The sequence below is a fragment of the Prionailurus bengalensis genome, chromosome C1 (assembly GCF_016509475.1).
Source record: "Prionailurus bengalensis isolate Pbe53 chromosome C1, Fcat_Pben_1.1_paternal_pri, whole genome shotgun sequence".
Classification (NCBI taxonomy): Eukaryota; Metazoa; Chordata; class Mammalia; order Carnivora; family Felidae; genus Prionailurus; species Prionailurus bengalensis.
Genome location: NC_057345.1, coordinates 192,448,639 through 192,476,343, shown reverse-complemented (window position 1 = coordinate 192,476,343; position 27,705 = coordinate 192,448,639). Strand labels below are relative to the sequence as shown.

At 51.0% G+C, this 27,705-nt stretch overlaps 1 protein-coding gene across 4 annotated transcripts in view; it reads right to left on the bottom strand.

Annotated features, from left to right (window-relative positions):
- Positions 1–27,705, bottom strand: part of NRP2 (neuropilin 2) — a 116,958-nt gene that overhangs the window by 43,643 nt on the left and 45,610 nt on the right. For all 4 annotated transcript variants that reach the window (XM_043577607.1, XM_043577605.1, XM_043577604.1 and 1 more), the window contains exons 7-12: positions 26,096–26,251; positions 13,458–13,602; positions 11,976–12,325; positions 9,988–10,132; positions 5,348–5,464; positions 2,308–2,448 (exon numbers count right to left, since the gene is read on the bottom strand). In XM_043577607.1, coding sequence (XP_043433542.1) covers positions 2,308–2,448; positions 5,348–5,464; positions 9,988–10,132; positions 11,976–12,325; positions 13,458–13,602; positions 26,096–26,251 — 1,054 coding nt within the window. The remainder of the gene's footprint in view (positions 1–2,307; positions 2,449–5,347; positions 5,465–9,987; positions 10,133–11,975; positions 12,326–13,457; positions 13,603–26,095; positions 26,252–27,705) is intronic.

The window sequence follows — 27,705 nt, the reverse complement described above, 5'->3', positions numbered from 1 at the left end:
CCGCAGCAGGGGGAGGCAGAACGGGCAGAGGGACAGAAGGACAGAGGTCAAGGCCAGGCTCAAATGGAGAGTAACTGAAGCTCTCCCAGAAGTGGCACTTGCTAATTGGTGGCCTTGTGGCCTGGACAGGGCTGGGCTCAGACATTCTTAGAGAAAGTCTGCTCAGAAGACGGCAAGGGAGGAGGCCAAATTTTTAGGGAGAATCTGAAGAGGGATGTTGAGTAAGAGCCAGTAAATCTCCCCATGCTGTGCCATCTACATCCGTTCTTTCAGAGCGCCTCTGCCCAGCTGCCCCCTTGTACACACCTCACACGATGTGCGTGCACACGCACGGCACTCATGCATACGAACCACAAACACACTCAAATGCAAACACACACACATTCGCATGCAAACACACGTGTATACATAGTCACAAACACCTACGCATAAATCGCATGACATTTGCACACACACACACAAAACCCACAAACACCCTGAGAGAGAAACACATATGCAAACACATACATACCCACATCACCCACAAGTACACACTATGCGTGCATACACTCATGCATACCCCACAAACCTTCCTTATGTTGGGATAAAAAGTGGAGGTTGGGAAAAACAACCAATTAATTGGGCCAAGTCTCAAAGGAGAGGAAATGAAATGAAAAATCCAGGCTGGGTTATAAAAATAAGTATTTTTTTTTCCAGCGTGCAGGAGGCTCATTATACTAATTAAACATTATTGCAGTGAACGAGAGGGGGGGGTGATTAAGGCTGGGATGAGGGTGAGTACTCTCTCCCGTTGCCCGAGGCCGTGGTGATCTTCAGGTATTAATCTCTCCAAGCACTCACATGCTGAAGAGACAAACACTTGAAATATGAAAATGTTTTTCTCCAGAGCAGACACTGTGACCCTCCAGGAAAGCAAGTGCAGGCTGTGTTGGGAGGCCGGCCCGCAGAGCTCTCCTGGCGTCTGTCCCACTGCTGTCCCGTGGGGGACAGGGGACGCGACCAGTCCTTGGGGTTGAGGGGCTGCAGAGCAGCTCTGGGGAGCCCTGTAGAAGGCGAGGCCCCTTCCTCCCTTTATTCTCTAGTCAGGCAACATTTGATGTACTAATTTCCAGAATTAACCCCTTTCCTCTCAAAAGCTTACGGGGCCCCGAGGTCCAGGCCAGGGGTGCAGAAAAAATGGAAACCGAACAAGCGGTGTGCGGGAGCCAACGTGTGCTGGCTTGCGAGAGCAGACTGTTAAAATTTCCAGAATTTTGCAAGGCAGGTGGTAAACGTGGTCATTATTAAAAATTAAATTACATAAAGTTACCATTAAATAAATTATATTGAAGATGAAAGGCCATACATTCTCAAGACGCAACGCTTCCTAATGATTTTAATACCTTTTATCAGTATCAATGCTCCTGACGTCATTCATATCTATTCTAGCCGTCTGATGGCGAAAAACGATGTCGTGTAGTTACTGTGCTTCCCAGCCCCGCCCCTGATCATGTCCTGTTGGCAGCTCAGCCACAGGAGGCGTCTTTACATCCCCGAAAGCTGCACACATTACAAAGCAGGGTTTTTCTTTTTCCTCAGAGTTGGTGGTGAAACTCTGACCCGAACGCCACTGTAAAAGCACGCTGCGGTGCAGAGGGTAGACGACCCTTGATTCTATGGGCTTCTAGGAGGGCTACAGGCAAGCCCTCTCTGGCCACCGTGCCAAGAGGGGCTGCCAAAACCTGGCTCTGAAAGAGCGGCTGGACGATAGTTCAAGGACAGGCGTCAACACACTCCTGGAGGCTGAGCGCCAGGCCGCTCTACTAGACCCCCTGGGTGTGGCAGCATTTCGGACCCTCAGCTTGGTTTGCTGCTGACGCGATGATACCCTCGGAGAAGTATCAGCCAGGCTTGAGGCCAGGGTTTCCTAAGGAGGCATTTTAGGAACAACAGGCGGCTTGGTGTTGACAAGAGGCTCTGCCGTGTCAGCCGTGAGCGCTGGCTATGGAGACAGGGAGGCACTGACTCATCCTGTCTCCTAAAACCTCCCAACTGCTCTTTCTTTCTTCCTTTCCTTTCTTTTCTCTTGGCCTCTCTTGCTCCCTCTCAGCTTCCAGGCTGCACTGTAATCACAAGACGGGGCTAGAAACCGCCAGCCAGCTATGGTGTAGGGTGACGTTGCAAGCAAGGACTGTGGTGGTTTGTGGGCGCAGAGCAGAGGATTGCTCTGTGGTGGGGAGTTACGAAGCTTGCCGGGGAACCTGGGGCTGGGAGACGTGGAGCAGGCTCCCCTTACCTCCTTCACCGCTGAGTCTCTAGCCGGCTTACCTGGAAACGTCCGGTCGTGTGGGCTGGAGCTGCTGGCCCAGGTACTCCTGAGCCACTTGGCAGGGTCGTACATCCAACCGCAGGGCTCCTCGGGGAAATCAAAGTTGCAATTGAATCCTGAAGGGAGCTGCAGATCTTTGTCTGAAAGTGGGGGGAAAATAACCCAAAGAAGGCAAATGAAATGGGTTCGGACAACAGCCACAGTGGTGCCATTGAAAGGGCTGGCAAGGCCTAAGTGGAGGGCAGAGAAAGAAGCGGCTCCCTTTGCTTATTCATTTAACTCATCTTGGCGATCGTTGGCTTTCGGGTCAGCCTTTGGTCTCATCCTTCCCAGGCATGAAAGCCAAGTCTGCCAGTGGTTCCCAGAGTAAGCAATTATAAATGAGGCCACCAAATGGCTTCGGGCTCTAATCAGGCTCTTCTGTCCACCTCAGAGAGCAGACAAATGTGAAAATTGCTGTTCCCTAAGTGCCAATGAAGAATGTCTCCCCGGTGCCTCAGTGGAAGGCTGGTTCCTGCCAACCTGGCTCTCAGAAGTGACGGGGCAGCCCATTAACATCCAGAGAGGCTGAAATGCCGGGGAGGTGCCGGCCAGGGCGGAGAAAGTGGGCTCAGAAACAAGGAAGTCTTTCACCTCCTGTGATAGGTCTTTTGTTCCAGAACACAGGGTCAGCCCGGCATCCCCGTGGGGTGCCAAGGCCAGGTAGGTGATTTGGCGTGTTAGGGCAGAACCAGGGGGCCAGACCAGCCGGCTGCCTAGCTCAGCACTGACCGGCAGAAAACATAATTCCGCACGGCACTGAGAGCCTGCAGGCCAAGATCCCAGGGCACTAGGGAATGCTTTCCTCGTGGACATGTCCAAAGTGGCCGCGCCGTGGCCTGTCCCGTCTGCTTCGTTGTTCACCTGTCTAAGCTCCCACTCAGCTCTAAAAACCCAGTGTAAACTGGTGCCAGATGTGTGATTGAGCGGGGGCGGGTGTGGAGGTGGGGGAAAGAGGAAATGGGAATCCAAATGTGGAGGCTTGCCGGCCTGTGGCCGTAGAGACAGCGGAAAAGTGCTGGCTGATGCTAGCAGCGGGGAGGAAGCAGGGTCTTTGGCCTTCTCACTTCCCTTCTCAGGGTTCCCAGAGAGGAATTTCCGCGGGGAAGGCCTCGAATGCAGGTTAGGAAGTCTAAAGGGAACAACAGATGGGTGGGAACAAATTGCTCACACCATGGGGGCGAGGAAGGCCCACCTCTGAGGGGAAGGGACTGCCACCAGGCTCCCGTTGGGCCGCCCCTTCCCAAGACACAATACTACACGTTTGCCTGCCCTCAGCCAAAGTCAGCTTGACTTGAGAGGAAACACATGGAGTCTATTACAGAAGCATCAACCTGTGGCTTGGAAAAGTCAGCCCTTAGCCCTCGCCCCCCTTCTCCCAACAATTTCTGAATTTCTATTTTTCCGTTAAAAAATATGGAGTAATTCAATATACCATAATTCCTCTCTAATGTTTACACGCATACTGTAGCTCAGGAACCAAATTCCACAAAAAGACCTTTTGCAAAAAAAAAAAAAAAAAAAAAAAAAAAAAAGAAAGAAAAGAAAAAGAAAAAGAAAAGAAAGAGAGAAAAGGGAGGAACCATCAAAGAAAGCTAAAATGAAACAAACCACTATCAACGGGAAAATTATACGAAACTGCTGAAAGTCTGCGGCAGAACTCTGACATTTCCCTTTGGATTGCCACTTGGATAGAGCCCCATCCTCCTGCCCTCCACCAAAGCTAACTCTGCTGATCCCATGCTGTATATTAACTCCCTGTGCATTCCACTGTGAGCTCTCCAACTATCTGAAACACGCCTCGGAGGATTCTCCGAGTCTCTTTCTCCTCTTCACACAACAAAAACAAGTTCATTAAAATGTCAGAATCCTGTATTCAACTAACCCTGACCAAGAGCGTCCCCGCGCCCACACGATATACAAAAGCACATTCCTAAAAGCATATGCGTTAAATTATCATTTTTCAGTCACACAACTTCAGCATTTATTTTTGGCTTCCCGCCCATTCTGCTTTGCAGTCACTGTTTGGAGCCGTCCACTCCATCAGTGCGACCGTTCACACCACAGTGGCCGGTGTGATGGGCTCGGCAGGTTGTGCCATCCACCTACTGGGTGGGGGCTACGTTGTGTGACTCTGCCACTCCCCAAGTCCCTCCACTGGTCTTCCCTCATCTCATTTAATGAAGGTTTAATAGTGATCAGTAATGTACTGTAAATGGAGGCTGGCAAACATTACATTCTAGCCAGAAACGCCAGGTGTTCCGAAATTTGTGGTTTGTTGGGAACGTCCTCACACTCGGTAAGGTGATGTTCTTTTGGGCTCTGCCAATTAGTGTTTTTATGTCACTCGGATGTGTTTACAAGATGAGAAAGGAGGTGACGCAGGGTGCCCAGGTGAAGACGCTGATCCGGAACCAGGAGGCCCTGTGATCTGAAGGAAGGGTTGAGGTGCCTTTGCCCATTCCTGCCTCTGTCACTGACCTGGGCTCACCCCATGGAGGATGGGATGTGCCATTTGATGGAGCCATGGTTATTACACTTTCTCAATCGGCAGTGTGCAAAGACACAGCGAAATTCGGTCGAGGAGTGGTTAACTGCTGTGTTAACCTGACCGCCGTGCTCCACAGACCGAGTCAGCCAGACGACCGTCAGATCCTCACCTGACTGGACGGTGGAGTCACAGCTCAGTAGCAAAAGGCCAAGGATTCTAAGGCCAAGTGAGGGCTGGAAAGGGAGCCTTCTCAAAGCAGGGGTGGGGGGTCCTCCCTGGATGGACTCTTACGTCAGCTGATGACCACTGGGTTCCCACTTATAGGCTGCACCGCTTGTTCCAATATCTGAGTGTTTCCAGAGCGATTGTAAATGGCCTCTGACCTCACACACCTCCCTGACCTCTGACCATGGGACACCCAGGTCCCTGCCCCAGCCACAGACCAGAGGCCTCTGACTGTTAGCACCTTGCCATCCCGGATGAACCATGACTCTGACCCCAATTCTCACCGTCCTCGAAGCTGCAGTTCTCCCCACACTCCGTGACCTCTTCATCGATGGGATATGGGGTGGTGGTCTCTTCACTCTTCACGGTGGGTCCCAGTGTCTCTACTGTGGGCTTCGAGTCTGCGTAATGGCAAAGAAAGGGGAATGAACACTGTGTGTATGGCAGTCTGCATTGAAACCCAGCAGGAGGAAGATGCCCCAAACTAAGTTTCCTTTTTATGTATTTATTTTTATTTTTTTTGAGAGAGAGAGAGAGTGCGTGCGCATATGAACACGCTGGGGCAGGGCAGAGGGAGAGAAAGAGAAAGAGGGAGGGAGGGAGAGAGAGAGATAACCTTAAGCAAGCTCCATGCCCAGCGAGGAGGCCAATGTGGGGCTCCATCTCAAGACCCTGGGATCATGACCTCAGCCAAAATCAAAAGTCAAATGCCTAACCAACTGAGCCACCCAGGTGCCCCTAAGTGTGGGCTTATAGGAGGAAGAAAGGATAACTACTAACGATGGACACACACACACACACACACCGCTCCGGAGTCACCTCTGTGCACTATCAACAAGTTAGGAGCATTGTCTTTGTTGAGCGAGAATGGTCCCAAGCTGCAGAAACAGCCACGACAGAGGCATGGACACAAATCTGTGCTCTTTACTCCACAGCAGAGCTCCTGGAGCTGGCATGAGAGGCCACGTGGGGCCATGGTGGACGTGGGTGAAGCTGACCCCGAGGCAGGCTAACCCGTGCTCTGGGTGCTCTGTCTACGACAGAAGCGTGGGTGATACGCACGTGCACGAAATGAACGGTGTCCCCATAAATGAACGGTGTCCCTCTAAAAACAGTTTTGAGAAAATCCCGGTGTTTCACGAAATGAGCTTCCTGTGCACTGCCCCTCGGTGGCTCCTGACGTGCCTTCCCGCCCGACTCACCCCTGCTTTTACGTGGAAGGGATGTTCTCTTTTCAATCTTCTCTGACTCACACAGAACGTTTATGGAACCCAAGCTAACTGACCGATGCGGCCCACCTATAACAAGATAATCAGAAGAACAATAGCAAAGCCAAGAGCCAAGCCAGACAGCTGGGGAGGTGTAACTCCAGACATTGTTGTTCGTGTTTGCACGAAACTGAATGGAAAGGAATATGGACTCAAAGGGACTCATGCTCCACTTGGTGGAAGTAATTAGGCCTGTGCCTCTAGGTCAGGTCAGGGTGTGGCAAATTCAAATGCTTACTGAACGCAAACGGCTACTGTAAGCAAGACAGCTGACTGGGGGCCAGGAGAGTAGAGTGGGGGACAGAAGGTGGCAGAGGGGATCTCGCACGCCCAGTTTAAGGGCGGCCACCAGGACCGGCTCCAGCACCCTGAAGGCCTGAAGGGACGTGGCCCAATGCGGCCAGATCTTGCAAAAAAATTTTTTTTTCCCACGCGAAGCCAAAAATCCCCATGGGAGATCTCTAGACCTGTCAGTGTTGGCAACTTGTCCAAAGTATTATAATAAGGAGCATGCAGCAGAGCTTGGCCGGGCCAAACCTGGCTGCAGGCAGTCAGTTCTGACCTGGGCTCTAGGTGATTCATTCACCCTTCCATTCACTTGTCTATTTGCTCCCGCCAGTCATTCATTCAGCAACTTACTTACGAAATGAACAAAACAATGAGTCAGGCCCTGGGTGGGGCCAGGACGGGTTCTGGTAAGTGGCGCTCAAGTCTGTGTGTTGCGGGGTGGGGTCTTCATCCCAGAGCTGCCCTCCAACGCGACTCTCCGAATAAGCTCGTGCATTGTTCTTCCCATTTCTATACATGTTCCTTTGCACTATTGTACGTGATTAGGCACCTTTGTCAGGCACACTTCAGGATACCATTTAATAAAGCCAGGAGCTGAAGGAAATCGCTAAATACGCTGAATAGCTTTTTCACGGTCGACTTCCCACCTTTCTGCTATTAAATACTACGCACATAACCTTTCATACTTCCCTTTGCCGTATCTGCCTCTTGCTCACAGTAAATAGCAAATAACCTCGAAGCGTCCTAATTTGTAAGCTCAGATTTGTCACTGTGTCACAAAATCTCAAACTCGATTGTAAAGCAAACTATGGGCAGCAAAGCAAGAAGTAATCATTTGAAACACAAACAAACTAACAGGTGAACCCGCCCTGTCACATTATTTAGCTGCAGTGACTCAGGCCAGCCCTATTATTTTTCCTGCTATCCTTTCAGGGTAGGAATGAAGTGAACCAGGGATGAGTCGCTGAAAGGAATGGGAAATTGAACAGCAAAAAAGCCACATGGCCTAGGAGAATAGTTTCTGGGGGATGTTAGGAAGCTGGTTGGCACGGATAATGTCAAATCCAGGGGTACGGGGGGCTGATGAGGCGAGAGGGCAGGGCGTGTGAAGGAAAGTGAGAAGGCGGGGCCGTGTCTGCTGTGTTTTGCTGGGAGCTCAGAGGTAACTGCCCATCAAACTGCAATGCTCCCCTGCAATTGAAACCAGATGTCAGAGACTTCAAAGGGAAGGAGGCTGGACGGAGGGTAAGAAGCCCCAACTCTGATGTTCCAAGGAATGGCCAGGCAGGACTTTGAAATGAGAAACCTGTTGCTGACCATCACCAGGGTAATTTGGGCCAGGTTGGGGTAGGGGGGCAATAAGAGGAAAAGGTCATTAGCAACTGTCCTGCCAGTCATAAAGCAGGGCCAGCCTGGGAGAGGCAGGGCACGGAAGGCCAGAGCATAGGAGGGAAGCAGGAGTCAGCCTCCAGCTACCTAAGCGACCTCTGGCAAGTAGCTTCCTTTCTCTGGGACTCAGTTTCCCCATCTGTGAGAGAGAGGTTGGCCTAGATCTGTGATTTTTGTTTTTTGATTTAAAGTGTGTGCCACACTCATTAGCAGGTTGTGGAATCAATGTGTCGGGTCACGACCAGCATTTTTTGAACGTGACCTGTAATATTTCAGAGTACGCTCACATGGGGAAAGTGAGCACTGATCTGGGAACCTCTCGTTCCATTGTATTTACTCATTATAACAGGTTTGTTAGGTGCCAGGTAGCAGTCTAAACAGCTTACACCCAGTATTTTACTGAATCCTCATTACAACCCTGGAGGGTAGATATACTCTCATCATCCCTGTTTTTCAGCTGAGATAACCAAGATGCTGAGAGGCTAAGTAACTCGTCTGAGGTCATGCAGCCAGCGATCGGCAGAGACAGGGCTTGTACTTGGCAATCCGTGCTCAGGGCCCAGGCACTTAACAATACGCTATAGCCCACATGCACACACTGTGTGAGTGTGTGCCTGCAAGTCAAGTGGATTGTGATACAAATTTTTAACCGTCAATCATGGTCAAAAATGTTTAAAAGCCCCTGGCCTACAAGCTCCTGGCTCCCCTGCAGCTCTAACCATTTGATTTCGAAAAGGCCGTAAATGAAGCCAGCTTGTACCCCTGTTGGACGGCAGTTTTCAGCACCTGCAAGCAGACAGCTGACGTGCAGGCTGCAGCGAATTGGCCTTTTCCCTACGTGACGGGGAATAAAGTATCTTCCCACTAAAATGTGTTCACTGGGGCTGCCTTCAATCCAAAGGTGAGAGAGGCTAATTTCGGCCTGATTTCCAGCCTGCATGCCTCAATGGGGCTCCTCCTCTGTGCCATCGTGGCCAGCACACGGGCAGCACTTTGCTCCCTGGGAGCCAGAAGCACTTCTCCGACATGCCCTTATTAATCCTTCCCGCTACCCTGCTGGGTGAGCTGGCGAAAGGTACGGCACAGACAGGGAAATGGAGATACCTGGGGCTCTGGTGGAGAGAGGGAGGGTGGCTCGGCCTGTGTGCTGCTCCTGCTGGCACTGGGTTCACGTGGCCCCCCTGAGCTCCTTCTGGAGGGCAGTGAGCCAGCTCCGGGTGAGATCTGCTGCCAGCTTTGCTACAGGAGGTGCCCGGAGGGAAGGTGGGGCCTGACTCAGAAGAAAGGGGTGCTTTCCAGAAACAAGAAGCGTGGGCATGCTCGGTGGGCCTTATCCACATTAAGGAGAATTAGAGGACCCCCCTGCCCCCGCCACCACCAGCCTGGGCCACTGAGGAGGGGGCGGGCGGGAATGAACAAGACTCCTGCTCCACACCGGGAAGAAGTCCTATTCCCGTCAGCTTCCCTGCAACAGGGTCCCTTCTGAGCAAATAAATGCCTTTTACAGATGTGGCTTCAAAATGAAAATGAAGTCTCTTAGCCACTGACATCTGGAGGCCAGATTCAGACATAAACCGATTACTTTATTATCATGAGGGGGTTTTTTTCTTCCCTAAATCAACAGCCACAGCCTTCTGGCCTGAAGAGTCAGGGTCTAATTGAATTTGGGTGGGTCGTGTGTGGTTACGATTTGTTTTTGAGAGACTTGGGTTGGAGAGCTGAAACGATCCTTCAAAAAAGACAAAGCACATCCCTTGAGAAACTGTCCCAAGCCCAGAGGCTGCGGTGCCTGTGGTCTGAGGCAGGGGAACACAGCAGGGCCTGGGGTGGGTCGGGTTCTGAGCTGACAGAGCTTCAGCAGGGAAGGCTGCCCCCTCTGGCCATCCGTGTCACGGTCTGAGCTCCTCCCAGGGCATCCCGGGAAGCCAGGCTCACCAGACCCCGTGGGCGAGAGCCCTGGAGTGGAAGGCGGGCCTTACCTGTCCAGTCGCAGCCCAGCACTTCCAGCCGCATCCCAATCCCTGCTGGAGACCACCGCTCGGGGTACACCCGCACATACTGTGCAGGAACGGGGTCGAATCTTCGGATGTCCGGGGTGTCGTAGTGCATGTTCCCTTCAAACAGCTGCAGGGGAGACAGGCCACTCAGCCCTTCTTCTGTGGGACGCCCTCCCCTCTCCCCCTCTTCTTCCTTCTCCCCTTCCTGCCCTTCCCTCCATCCAGAAGGCAGCCTCATAGTTATCTCACTGGACATGACAACCCACAGGAGCTCCATTCTCAGACCGAGGTTTTGATTCAGTTGGAAGATGGCTAGGGTCCCAGAAACATGGAAAAGAGGGAGCAAACGCAAGTGGCAGTTGCCAGCTTCTGTCTTCTATCCTGGGACGGGAGACTGAGGACTCGGGAAAGAATTAGGCTCCGAATAAGCCTTAAGTTGGACTTGGCGGGAGGGTGGAGAAGTGAGTTTGAGGCTGCTTTGCCCGTTGTCTTAGAAGTTCTTGTTGCGATGCTACAAAGTCTAGATGTGGGACCCAGCTCACTGATAGCTCTCAGGTCACTGAGGTCGCTGAAGGTAAAGCCATCCTCTTCAATAGGCTAATGACAACATCGTCTCATCACACATTTGATAGTCTGAGACTATGTTCCTTAGTTTTGTTCAGCAGAGCCAATTCTCTCACAACAAAGCTTACCTGAAGCCCAGGTACCCGAACTGAGGACAGTATGGCTGCCCCGGTCAAAGGAGGGTGGGGGACCCAAACGAGAGCACACGTGGAAGCCACCGATTTAGGGTGATGCCAGTGTGGAGACGTGCTAGGGGCTGTGGCACCTAGGGACGCTGCAGGGCTGCCTCACTTGCAGGATGCCCACGATTCCAAAAGGGGGCACTGTCATCGGGAGGGCCAGGCCCTGGCCCTGGCTAAGATCATCTCCTTTCCCAGGCTCCAGAAGAGTCAGGGTCAGCTCTCCCCGGGAAAACCCATGATCCAACTTCTGCTCTGCCCACTACAGGTTCTAGCTATCAACTCCTGAGCCTTTCCAGGCTTCCAAATTGTGCGCTGGGTGTTTACATCAGTGCTGCAAAGCCTCCAAACCAGCCTGCGCCTCTGCATTAGGAATGGAAACATTTGCTGAGCAAAGGCGGCCAAACGGAGACACGCAATTCCCCCTTCCTTGGTAGGGGTCTGCTCTTCTGAGGAAAACAAGGGTAACTTGGCAGTTAGGATCAGAACGCCTGACTACCCCCAAGATTGACCCGGAGAAGGACAAAGGCACGATGTCTTTTCCCCTTGCTGGGGCTCCTCCATACCCCGTGTTGAGGGCTGACCTTCCTTCCCTGATGGTGGGAGGGGCAGGCTGCGTTGGCCTGGGTGAGTTTCTCCCGCCTCTCCCCAGCCTCAGTGTGAGAGGTGGGAAGATCGAAGCAGAGTCAGGACTGGGAAAATACAAACGAGTGCAGTGACATTCAAAAAAAAAAAAAAAAACAACAACAACAAAACAGTTGTTTTTGGAAGTAATCCCCTTGTTTCTACAGTTTAGCCTCCAAAAACTACATCCCGTTTGGACGTCTGGCCAATTCCAAGGAAAGTTCATGTGAAAGAGGGTATAAAGGCTATCACACTTTACAGAAAGGCAGTGCTGAGTGGTGGGTAGGCGTCTGGGCTCTGGAGTCAGGCTGTGTCCGAACTGTGGCTCTCCACAGGTATACACGGTGACCCCAGGTATGACATCAAGCCTCAGCTTTGTCATCTCTAACACGGGAGCGGCAAACCAATCTCCCCCTCTAGAGATGTTGTAAGGATTAAATATGGCATTTAGCACAGTGTGTGGCACAGAGTAATGTATAAGTTAATGCTTGTTTTGTTAGGACACAGGGGTTTGGCGAAGACTATCTAGTTGGGCAGTCAGCACCTCCAAACTGAACTTCTCTGTCTGGGGTAATGTTAGGGAATCTTCCAGAAACGACCTACCTTCGGCTGCTGGGTCCTGGGGTCCTGGATGTGTTCCCAGTCTCTGCCGTTTAGGCTGTAGGAGACTTTGAACTTGCGCACAAACGCCCTGGCTTCCACGGCAGTGATGCTGTCTCCTCCACGAGCCCCCTGGATGATGACGCCCTTCACCGTCTTGGGCACTCCCAGGTCCACCTGCAGCCACTCCTCGCCCGGCTGGGCCTGAGGGACCCGGGGGAACCAACCCGAGCGGCTGCTGACGAGGCGGGCGGCGCTGGGGCTCCAGAGGTACTCGCGGGTGGAGGAGGCTGAGATCTGAGAGTCAGGGATGAGGCCCGAGAGCATCCCCAGCATGTTGGAGCAGGGGGCATCTGTGGAGGGGAGGAACGTAACAGCTCGTGGCTGGCACCCTGCTTAACGGGTACCACCTCCCGTTAATAGGGAGCTACAAAAGAACCCGACCATCAAACGCTGTCGGCCAGCACCGATTTCTTCACGTTTCAAGCACGGTGGTTAAGAGCCCAGACTGGCAACCAGACTGCCTGGGTCCACGTTCGTTTTGTCGCTTGCTAGCGGTTTGACCTTGGGCAAATGATTGCACTGCTCTGTGCCTCAGTTTATCTAGGTCTAAAGGAGGGCTGGTGGCAGAACTTACCTCTCGGGGGTTGTTGTAAGGATTCCATAAGTTACTACATGAACGCTCATGGCACAGGGCCTGGCACATCTCAGCGCTCACACTGTTAGCCAAGGGCTCTCGTATCCTCGCCAGTGACACCAGTCCCCACTGAGCCTCCCAGGGCAGTGAGCGCGGGGGGAGTTCAGCCGAGCCCGGAACTGCTTCCCGGGTGACTGCTTTCCCAACTGGATGGACACGTACCTGGGGTCAGGTCTTTGCTTCCACTTGTTATCACCGCTCGGTACTACCTTGCATCCTTTGCACGTGCTGTTCCTCCCACTCCAAATGCTGTTCCCCTCAGTCGTCATCAGGCTAACCTTTACTCACCCCCAAGCTTAAGTGTCGCGTCCTCAGAAAGGCCATCCCCAAATTTCTAATCAACAGTCAGGTCCCCTCGGCCACTGTTTCTCGGAGCACCCTGTTCTTTTCCTTCCTACACGCATCCTAGTTTATAACTATCCAGTGCTTGACGACGTTATTATCTATGTTGCCCACCAGCCTGAAAAAGCGTCATGATGTCAGAGACCCCATCTGCTTGTTCACTTTTCCTGTCCACTTTCACTCCCAGTGTGGGGCCTGGGGCACAGCAGACCTTCAAAACACACCCGTGCCGCCAATGACCGAGTGGCTAAGACACAGATAAATGGCGTGCGGCAAGGCAGGGTCTGCAGTCAGGGTGCATTAGATGCTCATAAACTGAGTTCCAGGTGAAAGCGGACCTTCGGGAAAGGTCACGTGGTGCAATCATGCTATGGGCAGCGGGCTGGAAGGGGGAGCAGAGCCCAGGGCACCATCAGCTCCCCAGCCTTGCTGGGGCGCCCCCTCACCTGTGACCCGGCAGCCGAAGAGCTCCAGCCGCAGGGCAATGCCGGAGTGCCAGGTCTGGGGCCGGACCCTGACGAACCTGGTCAGGAGCGGCGTGTGCAGCTTGTTCAGAACCACCTCCGTGGCATCGTTGTTGGCTTGGAATACCTGCAGCGGAAGACGGGAAACCGCGGTTGAAGTCCCAGTTTGTAGGCTGGCCACTCAACACAGTCCTTGAAGGCAGTGCAAAAGTTCTGTTGAACCTTAGTTCCCTCCGGTTTAAAAAGAATCAGTGCGTTTGTTGTTTGGGGCTTTGTTAGAAGCCCCATGGAAAAAAAAAATCTAATGGCTCACACTGCTCTCACGTGAAAACAATAAATGGTCTTCACAAAAACTTTTAAAGGAAAGGAAAACTTTGCCTCTGGCCGAGAGCAAGCAGAGGGAAACACGTTTGCCTTGAAAAGGAAAACGCTTTCAGGAGCGGAGAGAGGGAGAGGCACAAAAAGTGGAATATTCTTTAAAAATGGAGCCGAAAGGTCATCTTTTAGGGCTGGCAGACCCCACCCACTAGCTTGAACTTGATGCTCCCCCTCCGTCATGGTGCAGGCATATAGGAATATTCACAGGGTATTTTTATAAAGTGCTTCAACAGTTGTCTTGTTAGTTACTTTGAGGCCTCCCTGCTCCATGAGCGGGTGAGAGCATGGGGCCACCCACCATCTACCCCTAATGGCCCTGTGTCAATCAACACTTTTTTGGTTCTCTCTGGTCTTTGTTGTAGGGTCAGGGTTGCAGACAGTCTCTCAGAGTCCAGCTCTGGCTTCCTCTCACTGTAATCCCCGCCCTGTAATGAAATCCATCCCTGTCCCCATCTGACCAATGCATCTCTTAGGGGAGGAAAGGCTTTTGGGAGTAGCTTCTAAGCCAACATGGTAGGAGTAAGTCCTAGTTTACCAGATGGCCCAAATCAATAACTGCCATATGGACCTTATGCTTTTCTGTGCTCTCCATTAAAAAAAAAAAAAAAGTAGCTTGTGCAAGTATATATGAGTTTCTCTTGGTTTCTCTGGCTAAGGGTGGAGGGAGAGACCAACCAACCGTCACTTCTAAATCATACCTGTCATAGCTCTAACAATCAGGAGAGTTTGCAAATCTACTCACGGCCAACTCTGCAACACCTAGCAATTTCTTCTGGGTCGAGGGACTAAATACTTCAGCTCATGATACCTATAGCATGCCAGGTATTTGGGCATGACAGGGCTGGGACAAGACGATGGGGAAACTGGGATGTTTGAATACCCCTGAGCCAGACACTGTGTAAACACAATTACCTCTATAATGCCCCAGAAGGTAAGTATTATTATTTCTGCTTTATTGACGAGAAAATGGAGGCTCAGAGATGTCTGTCTGGATCCAAAGCCCCTGCCATGTTTTTAGGCTGTAGGTTTGTGGGTTCCTACGTTGACTGTCATCTCTTTTAATAAATTTGCAGCGTTTATGTTGGTGGCTAGGAGTCTTGGAGCCCTTAAGGTCTCCAAGCATGGGCTGAATGGAGGTGGAGTTGCTGTTCAGGGATGTGTGTTTATAATCCTGACATAGAAAGCTCTAGGTCACAGGAGTGGGCTGCATGGCAGCTTAGAGCTAATTAACAACGTGGTTCTTTCTTTCCCATGAACTGTAACTAGGAACTCTGCCATTTGGCAACCTTGAACCCTTCATATTTCCCACTTGCTGAGGTCAAAAGTTACAGCCATTTAATAGCACAGCACTGATGGCGCGGGGGGGGGGGCGGGAAGGGTAAGAGACGCTACACCTTTTGCGATCAGATGAGGGGAGGTGGCTCATTTAAGACAGATGGAAGAAAGGCGAGGAGGAAACAGGTTTTCACTGGCCTACCATATTCAGTTTAAACCTCTTGTTCCTGGTGCTAAGCCCACCGACCCAGGGGAGCTCCCCCCGACAGCCTGCCCTGCTTGCTGCTTCCCTTTCCTTGCTGGGGAACCTCCTGCCCAGCCCTGAGGCCAAGTTCCTTCCTTTGCTGCCTTGCTAACCGCAGGGAGCAAGAGGCAGAAGTGCTTGACCACCGGTCTCTCTCACAGGTTTGATTTGGCTGCTTCCTTTACAGTGATGGGGGACAAAGAGGGGTGAGAAAACAAAACAAGGGAAGAATGGCCAGGGAAACAGGAGGAAAGAGGCTTAAGGTCAGACACCTGGGGAAAGGCCGATGGGGAGAAGGGGAGAGAGGTACCCAAGCCTCTGTGATCTTAATCTTGGAGAAGGATGACGGGAGGAGGAGGGGACAGGGTGCAGGACGGCTCTGGCCTGGCCATGCCCACTCCATGGCTTCTCGGGTGCTTCTAAAGGACTCTGCGGCTCTGAGAAAGGAATGGAGGAACTGAATCCAAGAGAATGAGATGACTCAGTCCTCCTAGAATTCAGCATGAGGCAGAAGCTCTTGTTTGTTTGTTTGTTTTTGTTCTTTTGGCAGGGCAGAAGCAAATGCAGCACTTTGCTTATTTGGGGAGGGTGCTGGGAGCAGTGGGGGGCCACCACCAGCCTGCTCCCTGAGGACGGTGACGGTGACTGTGTGTGGCCTCCATCCGGAGATGCTGAGGAGTTCATATGGGGGGGGGGGAGCTTGATTTGTCATGTGAATACAGAACTGGAGCGTTGAGTGGATTTGAACTTTAACACAGCTGCTAATCCACAACATATACACCACGCTGGTACCGTTTAGAAACACAGCACGTCTTATGTGTTTTTAATATCCAATTTTATCTTATCTGACCCCTTCGTTTTTCAGCCTTGGCAGACAACAGTGCGAAACCTTTCCTTCCTCCCGCTCAGTAAGGAAATGACTGTGTCTTTGGACTGCCTTTGGGTGGCTGGCATGTGCGTGAGTGTGGCTGCACGTGGGCATGGCCACGCGCACACACGAGTGACCCAGTCTGGCGAGGGGGTTGGTCTTCCCCCAGAGGCACGAGGTCCCAGACTTTGGGTGAGCCCCCTGGATCTCCGCCTACGGTGGCCCCAGTCGGAGAGGGGACGAGCACACGGCTTCTCTGCCGAGGCCACCTAGCTGACTGCTCCAACTCCGCGTCATTCTAATTCCGTTTTGCTCACTCTGCTCCTGCCCCTGCCTGGAACCACACGAAGCCTCATTCAGTGTGGCCTCAAATTATCCTTCTTGGTTTCCTGTTTGCCCTTGACTTTGTGCTCAGATCTGCCCCTGCTCTCTGGACCCTTTGCTGAAGGAATCCCACCTTGTTTGATTAAACCGGTGATACACCTTTCACGCTGAGTGTGGTGGAGTGGGGAAAAAAAATCCTCGGACATCACTGAGGCAGGAGCCAGGACAGACACTGCGCTGCTGATTAACTCGGAAGTGTGGGCAAATACCTCCACTTCCCCCAGGCCTCAACTTCCTCCTCTATTAAATGAGTTGATTTGTAAGGTCTTTGCTGGCCCCCAGATTCTAAGGCTTTCTGCATAAGAGTGTCCAACTAGAACTGCCCCAGCAATGTAACAGGGCATTTTAGTTGTCCATTGTCCCTTAGAGCCTGAGTGCTTTTGTAGACGAGTGCTGTGGGTTTTAATATGCTTCAAATAGTGCCCAAAACACATGGTGAGTGCCCCACTCAGAGGGAGAGTATACCTTGTTGATGTTTTTGCTCAATAACGGTTCAAATTATGAATAATGAAAAGTAATGAATAACAACACCTTAGTCCTTACGTATTGTCTTGCACCCAAAGATATCAAAGTGCAATTTATGAAAATCCATTTTTAATGAAATATTAAGCAGTTTCTATTTCTCCTGACCCAATGGATTTACAAGGTCTCTATTTTTCTCCCTGCATCTTCCTATTTATAGCTGGTAAATGCTATCATATATTATACATCTTTATGACTTTCTCAATGCTTCTGTGGTTTCAGAATCACCCTTCATATGTTTTCTGATCAAATTCTCTGAGATGGATTCTTGGCATCTCGTCTAGGCGCTGCAAGGTAAGGGGTTGTGTGCATGGGAAATGATGCCAGGAAATTGGTTTTATTCCCTACTCCCTGCCGACTCACTGAATCACTATAGGCAAATCAATAATCCTTAGATACCTTGGTTTCTCCTTCAGGAAGATAAACTCAATAACAGGCTTGCAGGTGAACGCTAAAGTCTACCAGCCCTCCCTGCTGGCTCCAATGCCTGCACAACACCCAGGACAGATGTTACAGTGAAAGCTACATCACAAGTGACAAATGGGTCTCTGTTCAAAGGGGAGGGTTCAAGTTCTAACAGCCATTGACTCTCACGCCCCACTTCGAGGTCGTAACTTGACAGTAAGGTGTCCATAATGCTGAGAAGAATCAGTGGATCGTCAGTATATGGTACACGCCCAGATAAGCGTAAGACACCCAGATCATCAAACTGTGATAACATGATAACATCTGTTTTAAAAGCTGGATGTCGCAGATGGTATACGTTTTTGTTAATTTTAAAAGAAAAACTGGGGCGCCTGGGTGGCTCAGTCGGTTGAGCGCCCGACTTCAGCTCCGGTCATGATCTCACGGTTGGTGAGTTCGAGCCCCGCCTCGGGCTCTGTGCTGACAGATCAGAGCCCGGAGCCTGCTTCCAATTCTGTGTCTCCCCCTCATGCTCTGTCTCTTTCTCTCAAGAATAAATAAACGTTAAAAAAAAAATTTAAGAAAAATAAAAGAAAAATGCTAATATGGTTGATTTACCACCCCAAGAGAAAACCAGAAGTGTATTCAAGTAGGGATGCACAACTAGTGTATCCCTAGTTTTTTTAAGAGGTAAGGATAGCATTGATTGATGTAATTATTAAAGTGTGTGTGTGTGTGTGTGTGTGTGTGTGTGTGTGTGTGTTGAACACATAGATTCCTTCAAGTGCATCCCTGTAAACCAAGTTTAAAAAGGAATTCAGGGCACAAAGTAGTTTGGATAATCCATTTGGTGCCTCGCTGAATTCTGAACATAATCCAACACTTTCCAATTGATTCTTGAGACCTTTGGTTTACTTGCAGTAAGACAGAATCTGAGACCAGCAGCACTGCAAAGACTTTCTGATTTGCGCCTCTCGGGGGAGGGGGCACCTGCCAATTAACTTGGCTGCCACCCAACATCCCAGCGTGGTTACTTTCTATACCCCACCCAGGAAAAGAAAACCAACATGTTTTGACCATGCCTACGAGCTCCTAAGGCGTGGAGTATACCAGCACGTGAAATGAAAGAAAATAATATATGTGATCTAATAGGAAACATCTAGCCGGAAGGCATCCCTGATGGCTTTGAGGTCATCTCTTCTCTGTTTTTCATCCCCTTTCTTGTTACAGCCACCGTTCCCCGCTGACCTGTCCTTAAGTCTTCTTTTAAGAGTATGCGGTGACTCTAGCAAAGCTGAGAACAGGTGAAGTGCTGGCCAGGTGGAGGCCTCTCTGGGCAGAGGTGTTTCCTGCCAGGCCCACATCCCTCGCCGTCGCCCCCCTCATCTCTGCCATCAGCACTCAGATGCCCGGGACGGCATGGATGCTTCACGTCCATGGCGGGCTTTGAGCTTCTTGGCAGAGAGATAAGGTGCAGGCTCGCGGTGTGAGCCGGCTGCTTAACCTTCCTCAAGCAGGCAGGCCCTATAGTTGACACACGCGGGCTCTCGTCATGTGCACCGTCTCCCATCCGAGTAGGGCTTTGGTATTCAGTCTGCACACGCCTGTCTCTTCATTACCTATGGCATGACCTACAGTTTATTCCGATTTTGCTGTAAGTATCTGAACGTGGCCAGCTCCAGGGACTGCAAAGAAAGCAGGCAATTTTTCAAAGGCAACACAGTGCTGGAGCCCTGAGGTAGAAATTGTGCAGGAGACGTTCTTCTTCTTCCCCCCCCCTTTTTTTTAAATAAATATTTCTCTCCGCTAATAAATGTTTCATTGCATCCAAAGTTCTCCTTTTCAATCTACTTGGCACGGACACTCAAGGAGGAGGAGAACAAAGCAGGCAGAAGGGAGAGGTGGCAGGAACGGAGGGCAGAAACTGGGGAAACCAGTGGCAGATTTTAAAAATTTCTCTCTGAAACAACTGAATGGACTCATCCTTACTGCAGAACCCAAGGCCTGTCTGCTCTCTCCCACCCTCTTCCCTGGCATCTTCTCTAAAACCAGCCACCGGGCCTACACATAAAAATAAATTGTTAATCAATGAACACCATCCTGTTTAATTAATTTGTTGCACCAAACAGGCAAGGGGTGGGGGCCAGGGTAAGGGGGGCTGTTGCACTCGGGGACAACGATGTTAAGGTAATGGACACTTTTTTTTTTCCTTTTTGTAAATCATGGCCCTGACAATTCTCTCTTAAAACTCCTCCTTAAAGACTATAAAAAAAATTTTTTTAAGCTGCTTTCATTCTAGTGGATGTGGGAACTTAGCCAGACACAGAGTCAGAAGGGATGTGTCTCATATAGATGTGTATACATATACAGATATGAGAGAGAAGTGGGGGAGACTTTAAGGGAGGGGAAGAAGGGGGGCAGGGCAGAGAAAATTCCTTAACCACCAAATGCTCATTTATGACCATGATGCCCTCCTGTCTCCTGCTCCTTTACTTAGGGCTGTTTTTGTCATCAAGCAGCTCTGCTGATGTAAAGGAGAAGACAGAGGAGCAGGGACGTGTCATGGGGTGGAGGGCGGGGGAGGCCGGTTTCTTCCTGAGGGTGAGGGCGGAGGTGGGTGGGACGTGTGCATCCCATCTGTGTGTGCCTTGTGGGTCCCCGTTAGATTTACTGCAGGATTATGTTACCCCCATCGAGACGCCGAGCCCTGGAACACAGCATACTAACAGGATTAGGGTTTTGGGACTGGAGACAGGAAAGCACCAAGGAGAAGAGGAGGGGAGGGCAGCTCAGGGATTTGGGGCTAGAGGAGAGATGGTGTGGGGGAGAGTATAGCATCAGAGCAATGAAAGGGAGTGGCCAATGTCCTCCCGGGAAGGTCGGGAGAGAAACACAGGCATTCTCACATTGTCACATTTTTTGAGAAGGTGCCTTTAACTTGCAGGTGGGCAGAAGAGAGCGTGAAAGGGTATGGGAGTCAGGCTCCAGAGACTCTCTGCCAACCGCATTCCTCTTCCAGCGGAATCTCAGCAAATCTCAGAGCAGGGAAATGGTGATGGCAAAGAACCCGACAACCTACCAGATGAGGTGTTCACTCCCATGCTCATCTAGAGACGCTGGAGTTAGGGCAAAGAAGAGTTTTTCCAGCCCCTGCAGAATCACTACACCCTTTTATAAGCCCTGCTCACTCGCTCTGTCCCACCGGCCTCAGTGCACAGCAGTGCGATGGAAGGCATTGGGAATTTGGCAGGGAGCATCGTAAGCGCCAGGGAGGCTGGCCTCAGCTCCCAGAGACAATTCAGCACCCATGGGAGTTGGGTGAAGCCGGCCACAGGAGCCTGATAGAAAAAAGGTTCCAAGCTTATGTGTAATGACATTTTCCCTTGGGCTTCCTAAGTGGAGAGGCTAAGGGTCTGAGCTCATCCCATGGCAAATGGATAAGGGACAAACTTAATTACGTAGGGCCCTGGATTCTTCTCAGTTATAACTGAAGGGGGCAGAGAAACCGGGGGACGTGAATTTCGAAAGGGCATCGGCTCTCTTCGGAATATACACAACCCTGGTTCGACGAGGCAACCATACGCATGGCTTCTGAAGGCTGAGGCTATTTCCCAGCTGACAGCTTGTGTCATCGTCGTCGTCTCACACACAATAAACAAAAACTACAATGAAAAGGATAAGGGGAATGCAGTCATCCGCCAGGAGGTAAAAAAAAAAAAAAAAAAAAGGTATTTTTTGAAAACTGTGAGTTGTTAATTAGGGGGATGACTGCATCCCTCACAGAAGACTGGAGCCGAGGAGGGCAACGTTCGTCCCAGGCAGCTCCAGCACAGGGCCCATCAGATGCAGGGAAAGGTCTGGGTGACTTATCAGGTCCCTTCCAGACCTCCGATCTTAAAGGAGGCAGATAGATATCCCATGGGGCCTTGTTACTTTTTAAACTGATAACTTGCTTCTGCTCAAGAAGAGCTTTGTGGGTCTAATACATTAATTCCACCTGCAGACAGCCTTCCATCTACAGATCCCAAGGTGCTCTGCCAAGAGCCGCCGCAGCACCATTCCATTTGGGCAGGCGGAAACATTGAGGCACGGAGCCATGAAGAGAAATTTCCAAGGTCACACAGTGCATCATCTAAGGGGATCTGAAAATAGACGCCGCGTGGTTCCGTTTGCCGACTGATTTGGGGGGTTTGGTTTCAGGACACCACTCTCTCTCCTCCTAAGTCTCTGATGATTTCAGGCGGTTTTAAATTCTCAAGTGGCTTTCAAAGTCATTTGTTTTAATCCAGAAAATAAATATAGGGCAGAGAATTTTCGAAGTGAGGTGTTTAAGTGTCTTGAAGGGATATGGCCGAATCAAATGCAAAGCAACTCCATCTTCAAGATTCTAGGATGCAGCCCATTCTGTGATGTAACTCCAAGAGCCTGCCATGCTGAGTCACGCTGTCTGAGCCCAACTTCAGATCTCAAAACCAATGGAGGCTCTCCAGGAATATGCACACCTCTAGACCCTTAGACTGAACATCTAGGAAGCTGATTTCCCTCTGGATCCAAGACGACGGCCAGGCCTAGATCAGATTGCTGGGAACACCCTCCTAGAGATCAAAGCCCCATGACCAGGTGCCTTTCCTGGGGACTCCATGGTTCCCCAGGTCCTGGGGCAAATTACTTTAAGAGCTTTGATTCCAGTCTTTGAAACAGTGCCACATTCTGAAGCGAATGAGGTGGTACCTGAAGGCTCTCCGATCCCGTTGGCGGCCACGATTGCATTAGTATGACGAGCTTCGTGCGTTTCCGCCACTCATTACAGGGTAATTCTGAAAATGCTTGGACCTCATCCCTGTCCTCCCCCTCCCATCCTCAGTCTGGCCATCAAGATATGTTTAGCACCCCCACAGACTCTCTCTTTGAGCCCAGATTTCTTCCAAGTACATCAGAACAGCCAGCAGCATTGTGACTAAGAGCAAGGTAACCGGGGCTGTGTCAACAAGGAGACGCCCACGCTTACCAAGTAGGGGGGGGAAGGAAGGCAAGGGCTTTTGCTTAGACATATAAGGGCACTGGCCTCTGTCCCTCTGCCCTGACACTAGAAGTCTCCGTCTCATTCCCTCCAGTGCACACTCCCAGAATCAGCAAGTCAGAGGTAAGTGGGGTCCTGGCCAAGGCCTCATGCCCCCAGCTGCTCCCATCTCTCTCTATGCCCCTCTCTTGGTTTGTGTGCACATGATTGTGCCTATAATTATAGGCACGTACACGAACCTTCTCATACTGTATTTACAACACTATGTCAATGTTTGGGGTGTTATTAATATAGCTGGCGAAACCAAAAACAGTCGTTTTCTACTTGTGGTTTCTGAAGAAATAGATCTGAAGCAATTTGTATAATCTAAGGGAGCACATGGGCTGGATATGGGCTCCATCAGGCGGACAAGCTCTCTGCCTTGTGGTTACGCCATAAATATGCATGAGGAGGGCCCACCCTATAGGAAAATCATAGGTTCCATATATTTATGGCATGTGTAATTGGATAAGGATTTGGGGATGTGCTGTACATGTGGCCTGCGTAAGTCGGCTGTGTTTTGCCAGGAGGATGCTCGCAATACCCCCCACGATAGCGGAATGCCTCCCCCATAGGCAACCTCGTCACGACCTACCGGGTGGGAAGAGACAAAGAGGAGGCTGCTCGGAGGCCGAGGGAGGCTGGAAAGAGCTCCCTGGTCCCCACTTCCTGGACAAGAGTCGTTCGGCCATAGGCCCAGGCCCTGCCTCAGCCCGGTCTGGGTCCAAACTGTAAACGGTGTGTAGCAAGGAGATAGCATAGCCATCCCCCACCACCGCCAGCACTCCTTCATCTTGTTTTTCTCCGATTTCCCCGATTCCCTGGTCTTTGGCACACCATGTTGGTGCTGACAGGGACCCAGGAATGGAAATCAAGTTCCTACATCTCTGCCCCCAACGGCACCATCCCTTCCTCACACCCCGCGCGCAGGCTTGCATCTGCAAACCCTCCCTCTGCACCGTGGAGAACAGCCTCCGCCTTCCCCTCTGCTATGCTTCGCTCACAGGTCCTGAATTGTGCTTTCAAGCCCACCACCCGGTACTGGCCGGCCTGGCGTGGCGCCCACCATCCATCCAGCGGCTGCAAAGAGGAACCCAGTGGTAGCGACCGACCCAGACGAAGCCTCTCCCCCTCTTGCCCCCGACGCCCCTCCTCACCCCCCTCCCCTTCATGGCATCAAATCAAACTGCAGCAGACTTGACAAATCTATTTGGCACGGTTCACTCAACTATTTCAACCCGAACAGCCCAGAGAGCCGCGCCGACGCCCCACGAACGGTGCGGAATCTGCACGTTAAATACAGACATCTGGGAGACGGATCTGCTAATGGGGGAGCAGCAGAGATCACCCCTGGAGGGGAAGACGGGCAGGTCTCCCTCGTCACCCACCACACCCGCGGTGGGGCAAGGGAGCGTGGGGAGGGGGTGACACCTTATTGGCAGGCTTTCCATTCTCCAGCCTCCTTCTAGGTTAGCCAGAGAATGAATTATCTAATGGGGAAGGGAAGGGGCTTTTCCTCTGCCCCAGCACTTTTTATGTGGGCAGGACGGATTCACTAAAAAACCAAACAACAACAACAAAACGAAAATGAAATTACCCCTTGGCTCCTGGGCAAAGAAATTTAGCCAAGGGTGAGAAGAGAAAGTGAGAGAGAGAAAGAATAATGCATCCAATATGAAAAAGTTGAGACTGATTCCAAAGGAGCCCAGAAAGCTAAATTCAATTCTCAGGAATAGCTTCCCTGCAGAATAAATACCAGGGATAAAGCCAGGGAGGACAGCATTCTGTCAAAATGTGCAGTGCTAAGGTATTTCCGAAAGCAGATTTCCTACAAATAGTGTTTTAAATAGCATCCCAGTCCATCTGTGTGCTTTTAAAATCAGCTTATGCTACAGTATCCCTCTGGCCAGCGCTGCTTAGTCATTGCGCCTGGACAGGGAGGCTGTCAGGTGAAACTCCTCCTTCTCCCTCAGGACCCACTCCGACTCAGCGTTGGCCCTCGCCTGCCTGGCTCAGCTTCTAGGTTCCACCAGTTTCTTATTGAGCAGGGTGGGTGGGGAGAGAAGGCATGAAAAAGAGTAGGTTGGGGAGAGGACTCAGCCCATGCACCTAGCATCCAGTGCCAGCTCCGGCTTGCCATTTCCAAGTGATATTTGCAACTGAAATAAACAAAGTCAGTGAGAAACCAGACCTGGTTGAACATGTTAAGGTGAGGAGGTCCTTCAATTAACTACCTCACTTTCCCTATTCGTCAAATGAGGAAAGTGTGTGTGTGTGTGTGTGTGTGTGTGTGTGTGTGTGTGACACCTGGTAATATCTAGAAGCCGTGATTTTCAGATGAATGGTGCCACGTTACTATGGCAATTTTAATAATAAAAAAAAAATCCACTGCCTTAAAAACTCACATTTCCAGAGCGAATCAGTGTCGACATTACAGTGGAGCATTTTCTCGGTTCAAGGTTTCCGGTCTCCCCAGCGAGGGCAAGCAGCCTCGGGGCAGTGGTAGGAGACAAGGAGGCTGTGTTTGCAAACGATCTTTGGCCTCTCTAGGTGTGGTGCCATGTGTCCCATTTTGATCATTCACAGCGTGACAGACAGGGGAACCGTAGCGCTAAAGAGGAGGGTCTCTTTGCCTGTCCCCACTTCCATTCAGGGAAGGATAGGCACTCTCCTCCTAGAGCCGGGAGCCAGCGCATGACCGTGTCCTCCCCCCGCCCAGGTGAGACCACCAGCCACTTCCAATAAGCCCCCTATACGCTGCGTGCACCTTATGAGCAGTGTATCGCCAGTGCTGGCCCGGGCCCGCTCACCGGCAGAATGCCACGTGTCTAAGTAAGCCGAGCGCCAGCATTCATCCTTGTGTGCAACAAAAACCCCACATCACCCACACGGCCACACCTCTGGGGGCCACAGACACTGAAGACACCAGCTGCGAGAATTCAATGCCTTGCCGCCAAGCGTGATTGCCAGTTCAGATCCCATCCCTGACAAACTGAATTTCTCCTCATTATTTATTGTCCTCTTTCTTCTTCGGGACATTGTGAGTCCCTCTCAGGATTTGTGCCCTTTCATTTCCAGACCTCGGTAACTCCTGAACTACAGTTTCATGTGGCTTTGTGATTGTTAACCCAGCATGTGGAAGGGACTCAGGCCATAAATGCTCAATGAATCCTGTGTAGGGAGGCGCGGACTGGGAACGCATTTTCTCCTTCATTTGCAGTCAGAGAGCACTCCGCAAGCTTGCTCGCTCTCTCTCTGCTGTGCGACATGCAACAGCAGCCCGGCTGTCGGAGAAACCGCGTTTTCCAATCGCTTTCGCGTAAGAAAGGATATTTTCAGGGCCACCGCCTCCCACGCCTCCATCAATTATTTGAACCTCACGGAACAAGGCCTCCTCCCCTCTGTGGGGTCAGCTGGAAGCTCCTCTTGTCCCAAGCCTCCTGCACCACCCCAGCGTGACTTTGAGGTGGGGATCTGGGTTTTACCTTGTGGTTTTTGCCATGCCGGTACACCATCCAGTCTTCACCGTTCGTGCTGACTTCCAGCTTGTACGATTTGACGTAGTAGCCATTCTGGGTTTCCCTGGAAATCGCTCCTTGCGTGGCAATGGCTGTGAGCATGGTTAGAAAGTGCAAATCCACCTGAGGGAGAGCAGAAGAGGAGTGAGGGGGCCGCAGCTCCTGACAGGAGGGCAGCATCTTGCTTTTGCTTCAAAGGACACGAATGGAATACCCGGCTTACAAGTCGTGTCTGTGATTCCCTCAGAATCAGCGCGATCAGTTATCAGTTTGCAATTCCAAGCTGGACGGTTAATCTCGGCTTATTGGACACTGGATTGGACACCTTTGAAACTGTAACTTGATTATTTTTCTGCTTTTCTCTTCTTTGCCAATCTGAATGGACGGTAGTCAGTTTATCTTAAAGGGATCCTTGAACATCTAGAACTGTGACCCCTTCTTACTGGACTACAGCCCGCCTTAAGTAGTAAAAGCAGATCCTATTCTAAAGGAACAATGGCTAAATCCACGCCGCTCCGCCCACTCCACCCCAGTCCAGGCCAGTCCAATTCACTTATGACACCCTTGTTGCAGCGTCTCAGCTCAGGGCTGCTTTGCTTCCCGTGCCCTCAGTCCCTCAATCCATTGTGTATTTAGTCACTCAGGTCACTAAAGGGTCAAAGGGCACGCAGAGTCTGCCCAAGCAATTAGGCTTATGCACCAAGTCCTGACCTTTTGCTTGATGAGGAAGATGGCCAACATTTGGAGGCACCTTTCTCCCCACAACGCCAAACCCATTTGGAAATTGCTTTGGAAAAAACCCAAAGGAATGCCATTCCTTTGCTGGCTACGGCGTTTCTTAATGGCAACCTCTGTGTGATCAAAATTTAGCCAGCACTCGCTGGTAAAATTTGAGTCAGGAAGCATTTATTGGCTACTTACTATGTGCTCAGCATAGTAAGCAATTCAAAAGAAGTATGCGGGGCTGCATATGTGTATGACAGACAGCTGGATAGCAATAAGAGAAAGTTTATGATTGAGGCCCAAAAATAAGGAGTGAAATCAATGGGACATTGATTATAAAGGAGAGCGTTCTGGAAGCTTTGCAGGATCAGAAGGGTTTTTGGAGAGGCAGAGGAGACACAGTTACAAAATGGCCGGAGGACTGTGCTGTTTGAACCTCTGTGGACTCCCTGGGAGTTTCTAAGTAGCCCTTCTCCCTTTCCTGCTGCCTGTTCCACAACATCCTTCTCAGAGCGGAGGTCACTGTGTCACATCAGAACTAGGACAGGATTGTCAATGGGTCACAAGGCCGTCTGGTGTGTGTGTCATAAAAGCAGTCATTGCTCTAGCATGGACCCAGAAGCTGCTCTTCCCTGGGGGATGGGAGCTGGACCAGTCTGTAGTTTCAGGGTGATTATTCAACACAAACTGCAAGTCTTATTCAGAAGGAAGGCAAACAATAGTCTGAAAAGATGCCGCAGAGCATCTGGGCAACTAGAGTTTCATTCCCGGTAGTGACATTTTCCCATGTGTTCTATCTTCTCTGATAGCTATGTGCAAAACCTTCCTGGCAGGGCTCCCTCCAAGAAGCAAAG